This window comes from Gavialis gangeticus, unplaced genomic scaffold (assembly GCF_001723915.1).
Source record: "Gavialis gangeticus isolate Ggan-Ray unplaced genomic scaffold, GavGan_comp1, whole genome shotgun sequence".
In the NCBI taxonomy this organism is placed as follows: domain Eukaryota; kingdom Metazoa; phylum Chordata; order Crocodylia; family Gavialidae; genus Gavialis; species Gavialis gangeticus.
The window spans coordinates 132,107,137-132,115,337 of NW_017729024.1; the positions used below are offsets into that span (position 1 = coordinate 132,107,137).

The 8,201-nt window shown below is 40.1% G+C and overlaps 1 protein-coding gene across 1 annotated transcript in view; it reads right to left on the minus strand.

The window, feature by feature from the left end:
- HOMER1 (homer scaffolding protein 1) overlaps window positions 1-8,201 on the minus strand; it is a 192,469-nt gene that overhangs the window by 101,332 nt on the left and 82,936 nt on the right. Inside the window, exon 4 of the mRNA XM_019517739.1 lies at window positions 1,775-1,867. Within this exon, the coding sequence (XP_019373284.1) occupies window positions 1,775-1,867 (93 nt within the window). The remainder of the gene's footprint in view (window positions 1-1,774; window positions 1,868-8,201) is intronic.

The following is an 8,201-nucleotide window of genomic DNA, read 5'->3' on the forward strand; positions in this document are numbered from 1 at the left end:
GGGGGGGGGGGGGGGTTGCTGCCACCAGAACCCCCCTTCCCCTTCCTACTCCTATCCTTTCCTTCCTTCTTTCCTACTGCCTCCCCCTCCCTGCCAGCTGTTGTTGGGGGAAGGGGAAGGCACAGCAGCTCCTTCGCTCCCTCTGTCCATAATGCTCTGGGCCCTCAACCAAATCAGCATGTCCCCTCTTGGCAGTGCATGAGCAGTTGGCTTGAAGCATTACAGACTAAGGCTGTCCGTCTGTCTGTCATGCTCTTCAAATGAGAATAGCTTGAAAACTGTAAGAGATAGAACATTTGTGTCTTCAGATAAATGTCTTTGTTGAACTTTAGCATTTGTTTTGTGACCAAGGCAAGATGATCCCAACTTCCAGAATTGGGGAAAAAAGTCAGGGGCCAGGGCGTTTCTACTGAGCTCCTCCCAAGAGGCTGCCAGGAGCCTGGTGCAGTGGAGAGGACAAAAGGGAGGGACCAGCTGAGGGACAACAAGAGCTGGGCAGAGGCACGAGGCAGTGGGTGAGCAGCAGTGGCCCCATCCCGAGCCCTGAGCAGGGAAGGAGGCACCTGGGGGCAGCATGGAGGAAGCCCCGGGGTGTGGGTGGCTACTGCGAGGCAAAGAGCTCACCTGTTCTTGCCCAGCAAAGAGGCACGCAGCCAGTGGCTGGGTGGCAGCATGGGCAGATGCGCCTCCAGCCCAGTGGACGAGAACAAGTGCAGGAAGGGAGTGGCATCTTCAAATGTTCAGCCTAGTTATATTTAAGTTTTATAAATATTTAATTTATTTAATAAATATAAAAAAAGTAAAATTCGTTTGTTTTTGTTATTTGAAATTCATCTGTCATTCTTGACTGGCAATTTGCTAGTAAGCATGATAGTAGTAGTAGTAACAACAACAACATAGTTCCCTAGAGAGCCAGGAATCCAAGGCCAGAGAGTAAACAATTTTAGGAATGTTTTTAGAAGGGCAGAAAAATAAGATATCAGTAAATTATACTATAAATAATTTGTGACATGGTCTGTAACAATGAATGATACTATATTCATTTGCAAATATACTAGTGTCTCACTGGGTTAGGCCTAAATTAACTTAACTTACAGAAGAGTTTTTCCTTAGAAACTTTTTTTGCACAGTAACATACTAACTATATAATAGATTCCAATACATGAGCTGTGTCTGGCCACCTAGTGCACTTCATTTAAGGGTGAAATACTACAGAGTAAGAAATAAAAATGTTTGTTGTTTTGCCACCAAAAGACACTTAAATTTTCTTCTAGTGTCTAGGAACAACAAAGAAGGAGTTTCTGCAATTCATTTTGTGAACTGACAGAATATCAGACCCATATATAGGACATGTACAGTTCTCTTTGAAAAAGTGAAAATACAGTTTGCACAAATAAGGTCCTTAATGACCTATTTGCTTACATGGTCATTCATCTCCTGTGCTAGTACCGAATGTTCTAGGGAACTTCAAACTGGAGTAGAATCATAGGTAAAAAGACAGGCTAAATTCAGATTTACACTAAGGCCTTTTCACACTGCTCTAGCATGTTACACCTATTTTTAAAGTTTCTTTTTAGTCCTAGCTCAATGCAAAGGGACTTTTTGGTAACAGAATTGCATCTTTAATTGCTACTTTCATCATTGTGGCTTGGCTGCAAAAAATAAAGCTATTTCAAAAAATAGATTTTACTTCCAGATTTGCTGAAGCCATTATTAAAACAGTAAGCAGAACACAGTATGACGTTGTAAACTGAGACTAGAAACTAAATCCCACCTGTGAAGGTGTGCTTGTTAGCTCCATCTTTTCTTGGGATTTTTCCTTTGCTAATCGTGCAGCTTCTTTGAATTCCTGAAATTTCTCTGCAAACTGAAGATACACAAGTTAAAAAAAAGGAAAAGATATGAAGCAATTACAATATACCTATAAAATAGAATTGTTCTATAGAACATATTGTAATATAAGGTATCATTTTGCATTCAGTCAGTGGGATTTTTTTCCTTACCAGGTGATCATTTAAATTACTTGCACTGTATTAATAGTAAACGATTGCGAATATGCAAAAAAATACATTTGTATGTGGACAACACATACAAACCCTAGAACTAAGAGTTACAATTCCATTCAAACTATATTAAAATCCTGATCTACCAACAACATAAAATAGATTAACATAACCAGCATCAAATCAAACATGGATATTAAAGAACACTAGGTGGCCTTAATAAGTTTCTTATTTCAATAAGTTGAAATTTGTAATCTATTTTCCCCTTATTAATCTTGGGCCTAGTTTAAAATCCACTGGAGTTAAAAAAAAAATTTTTCCCATAATTTTTAGAGGTTTCCCATTTGGGAAAATACCAATTTCTTCCAATATTTTCACTATAACTGAAATTCCAACTGAATTATTATGGAAGGGTTTTAAAAGAAAACCACAAGTTACATGCATTATAAATCAAGCTGAGCCAAATTAATCTCCGATTTATTTCCACTGACTTCAGTAAATTAACCAAGGAATGAACTGGTTTCATCAATATAACTGATTGGCTCAAATTAATTTTAAGAATTACTTTTTTTATATTTGGTTTCCATAATTTTCAAACAAAAAACATTGGTATTTCTTGGCGCACAGTCACCTTTTTTTTTCCTTCCAAAAACAGCTAAAGCAGCTGGACTAGAAATTCAAAAATGCAGAATTTCTTAAAGGAATGACAGAAATAAGTTTCAGCAATTCTACTCAAGTAAATGGAATTACATTAATATATTAAATCTGGCCTGATGTGTCCAATTAAGTTTTACAGCACATTGATTACTGTGGCATCTAAGTGTCTGGTTTTGTTTACCACTGTTTATTGGTATTATGATAATGTTCCTGAGAGCAACTGGTTTTGCATGAAAGTTCAATGGAAAAAAGTTGGCAGAAAGCTTTTAACCTACTACTGTATATTAAGCATCCTTTTGCACTGAGTGCTATCACATGGATCTGAAGGAAAATGAAAGCTGCTACTGTATCTCACAGATTCCTCATGCATTTTCCAAGAAAAGACGACCAGCTAGGTTTTCTAAATGTTACCTAATCTTTAAATCTCTTCTATACAGAGTTTGGAGAATGCCCTATTTTCTCAACAAAATCCTACTGCATCACCTCAAGTAATGCCAGTGGATGCATTTCCCTGGAATTGTATGGCAGCATCCAGAGTGACATGAGGGAGGGAGTCAGGCGAGGTTTCAGAATTAGGCCTCTGCCAAAATACACAGATATTCCTAATAGAAATACGATAGTAACAAGGATTTCCAAGAGGAAAATTAAACCAGTTAAATCTACATTAACATCTGGAGGACTTGAGTAGACTATTCTGGAGTCATTTTTCAAAAATAGCATAAATTTAATAAACAAGCAACAAAAACCCCAAATAAATCAGGACTTTTAACATTTGGAGATCTTATTTTTTCCCTCACTTTGTCCACTGTTAATTGGATGGAAATACAAAAAAAAAAAAAAGCAACTTCAAGAAGCTGAATTCCACAATGAGGAGCCTGGATGTGAAACAAAAAGATACTCTGAGGTCAGCCATCTTCTGACTGACAGCTCCTTTACAGATGCAACGGTGTGTGTCAAGTTTCTTGAAGAGGGTCAGCAGCATCCCATCAAGGTGCCTTGCTGCCTTGAAATGTTATAGCAGTTTTGGAATCCCTCAGTGTGCAACACTAAATACAAGCTTTTGCACTAAATGACCTCACCCTGACCAGGACTATGATTTTCTGTAAATGACAAAACAAGCAATCCTCTCAAAGAACCTGCTTATTCTGTAGAACAGTTGCACTTTGCTTTTGAGAAGGCAAAAGAACAGGCCAAGCGTTTACATAATTCATACTTGAAAGATCTTATTCATTCCATCTCCTTGTGCTCGTCACCTGAAGATTATGGGCCACATCCAGAGTATGAGATCTCCCTGACTGTACATACACAGTCATTTACACTTGTGCAGACAATGCAAACTGAGGGTAGTCAGATATGGTAGCACCTACCTTACATGCATTTTACTCTAGACCAAAAGACAGCACACAATGCAAAGCAGTGAAGAAGGTCAAGAAAAGTTGAAGCTGAACATTCAAACTACCCCTTTAGAAGTCAAGTAATTCTTGGCTCCTTTAAACAGTATAACAGGGAGCAACTACAGCAGCTACAGCCCAGGCAGCTAAACTGAGGCCAGCTGTGAGAGGGAAGGCAGCAAAGAGACATTGCTGCCTAGGCAGTAAGTGGCCCATCAAGGTAAACAGTACACCTGCAGCCAGTCTGAGGAAGTCCCGAGTGGAAAATATTAGGACTTATGGAGCACAAGCCCGGGTCCGAGCCTAGGCAGTCAGTCTGCCGGAGAAGCTGCTGAGGAAAGAGCTCTGGGGCAGGAGGGTTGCAAAGAAGCTGATGGCTGACACCTGGACTGCCCTGGCTGTAACATGGGTAGAAAGCTGCTGACTTGCAAGGCATACAAAACGTGGTAGGGGAAGCCCAGTGGTACAGCCAGCAACCTGCGGTTATGGTTGAACCCTGTGCAGGGCTAGTTTGTGTTATAGCTAGTGAGCGGGTTTATGTTTTGTGACAGTTTATAATGGAAGTCTGGGTTCGGACTATAAAAAGGGCTGGCAGAGTGTCCTGCCTCAGGGCACTGCTGAATGAGATAGGACCAGGGAGCCCAGTGACCAGAGCAGGGCAGACAGGGGGACAAGGCCATCAAGGCCAGGGCCCAGAGAAAGGTGGAGATTGGGCCAGTGAGCCCAGAAGCAAAGCAGGAGAGATATGCCTGGAACAGGGCGTAAGCAAGGGCGGGTCAAACACAGTGGGGCTAGGCTAGAAGGCCCAGTGAGAGAAAAGGGGAGAAGGCCAAGAAGGCCAAAGACCCCTATAAGGAAGACTGATTAGACAGTAACATTTGCAAGGCATACGCATGGATGCAAGGGAGGTTGGAGGCCACGAAATTAGCTTTTAAGGAGATTAGTGTGCTAGCGCACAGCCTGTTAGAGGGTGAGGGTTTGCTCTGGATTCCTGGGGCAACGTCCCTTTCCCAAGTTAAATATTTATATCGAGGTGTGGCAGGTGGGAAAAAGGGGAAGGTAGGTTCCCCAGACAGTCAAAGGGAAGCAGGAGCTGTGTGGCCACCAGGGGGAGTCATAGTCACCCCTGGGGCTCAGCACTTGCTTCAGCAGCTAACAAACTGGAAAGAGTCCTTTCTACCCCCTAGAGTAGTGGTCCTCAATCAGGGTGTCATGGCACCCTGGGATTCCTTGAGAGCCTTTGAAGGGTGCTGCGGAGGCCACACAATGTTAGCACTATTACATGTGCAAACATGACTCGCATGATAAAGCCAGAGATTGTAAATAGAAATTCTTAGTGTAAAAACATTCTAACCCATTTTGGTCTTCCCAGGTTCTATGCAACAGAAAAAAAATTCTCTATTATTTTTCTGTAGCCAAAAAACAAGTGAAAATTAAGAACTGGCATTTTCTGAGGGGTTCCTCAAGTCCATCTGGCAGGTACCTCAAGGCTAAAATGGTGGAGAATTAAAATATGGCCTTATATCCTTGTTAAGAAATGGGTTCCCTCAACAGCCTTTTGGGAATATTAGTTAAAGCTCCAGTCCTCCTACCCCAACATCACCAGGAATTCAGTTACAGTCTTTGTTCAGCCAAAGAAATCCTTTATTTAGCCAAAGCCACAGTCTTTGTTCAATCAGATTTCTTTTTTGCAGTCTTTCACCTTAACTGGTAATATATGCTTACTTCTCTATAAACAATTTTTGAGGGGCATTCACAGTGCAGTTCACAGGATTCAGGGGAATTCTCAAGTAGAGAAGCAAATATTGCATAGAGATTCTTCTTTCCACCCTCACATCTTAAGATGATAGAATTTTTTATCATTTCAAGGCTGCATATTTGTACATCCTGATGGTGCCTAATTAGAGATTCTAGATGTCTTTTCAAGACCCTTAACATTTCAATATTTGCATTTAGGTACATGATTATCTTTGAAGTCATGATTGCAACACTATTGTTTTGAGAAAGAAGCTATCTGTGTGATGTATTGCCCAATAATTGGTTTGGGAAGACAATCAAACCACATGAGAAGAAACCAGTCCATAAAAACGGTAACTAATCTAAATTTTGGTATTTGCCATCAACTTTGAGAAGATCTGACATCTGCAAAAGGAAAGGGCAATGGCTCGACAGATAATGAGGTGAGAAGACTGCTTAGCATGAAAGAGATGCTTGTTTTAGTGTTGCCTGGGCGTGCCCAGTTCTGCTCACTTATGTCTTCATTCTGTTGAGTCTTAGTCATTAAGGTAGTTAGTAATAAGAGACAGAGAGAGACTTTTTGCTACATACGCATGGCAGTTAGTACACTGGAACCCTAAATACTTGATTAATCAAGTACACAAATGGAATCCTGAAGTAGAAGTTATAGCTAATGTATAGGAATAATTTGCTTCTGATGTTGCAGAAACAAGTCTTAATTAAATTATTGATTTCCAAACTCTCTCAAGCTGTAGATCAGAACTAAAGCTCCTCTGTGCTAGGCACCATACAAAATGCATAGAGGCTCTGCCTCCTCAAAAGAAGTTTATGAACTAAATAGAGTAGAAGGTAAATAGAAATGGAGATGAAGTGACTGGCTCATGACTCAAAGCCATACAAGTAACGCGTTAGGTAAATGGGATTAGGCATTCATGGTGCCCTTGCCTCCTGTGCAGCATGCTAGGGTTGTTGGTTTGGGTTTTGTTTTTTTTAAATCTTGTTTCTGGCTTTAGTGTGCAAGATAGGTCAGAGTAGAAGTTTTCTGGGGAACCTTTTGAATAAAATTACTTCATCTGAATATGAAGGCAGCTGGGGGAGGGGCAGAGGGAGAAGGCAGGATGAATTCAGTGGCCTAAATCTCTTCCCATCGTCCCTGGCAGAGTTGGGATTATGATTTGACTCTTTGAGTCATGATCCAGTGTTATAGCTACTAAAAAAACAGTACATCCCCATATAAATGGCTGAACATACTAAAGTGATTCTTTTCTCCTACTAAGAATTTTTCCAAACCTTTTTTTGCATTCAGATATCTTTTTGTTTTAAGTAATGCTTTCAGTTCAGCTGTAAGAGTTTGTGGTCCTGAACAAAGATTGGAAGATCAGATTGGAAAAGTGTACATTCAATAATTAAGGCATGACACTATAAAAATAGCACACTGAACATGTACTGAATGTTAAATGCCACAAAAACTTTCAGAAAAGCACTGCAATACAAGATCTGTGGCATGTTAGAGAGTAACAGCCTCTTGGGTATACGCACCAATGCAAACAAACTACAGTACCTTCTTTTTGTGCAGTGGTATGCAGGTGAACAAAGAAGCATATTTATCATATGATCATTCACAATTTTCTTGGACTTTGTAGGAATTATTGTAATTTGATAATGAAAAGTAGAAATAATTTTACATATGCATCTCAACGCTGTATGCATGGACCAGATATTTATCAGGAAATAGTTTGAGAGAGAAGTGGTTTGACACAAGGGACTGGTTCAAGTCCATGTATCCTAGTTTAACATCTGGGCAGGTACCCCCCACATAATTCTTAGACCAGATTTTCTGGTTGCTCTAAGAAAAGCAAAAGTTAGGGGTTTCCTGGAAGGGCCAAAGCTCTCCAGAAAACCCTTTTCAGGACTCTCTCGTTTTAGCAAGTGCATTTAACTATTGCACACACTGGTAACAATCTGTAGTCTACTGCTCACACTGCAATGCTGACATACCAAATACAAAAAAAAAATATGTTCATCTGAGAACAGAAATCTTGATTTGTCTAAATGTTAACAATGGAAATACTACATTTAAAACCCCCACACACAATTAAAATACTGATACACTAGTACAGACATTTTTCTCGAATGATGAATACGGTAAAAATTCAGCTAGAAAAAGAGAAACAAAAAACCCAAGGAAAAATAAAAACTGAATTAAGCTCTTTTTGTCTTTCCATGTTATAAGGGCTGGATTCAGAAAGTTTGTAAACAGTGCCTTGCCTTTACTGAGCACCAGGCCAAGAAAATATCTGAATGTGGATCTAGCTATGGTAGTCTTCCCCTTCCTGGCCACAAAAACACTTTTGTCTATCACTCAGGTTTTATGGCTTACTTACTTTTGAAAGGTGATGTTCAGAGGAAAATC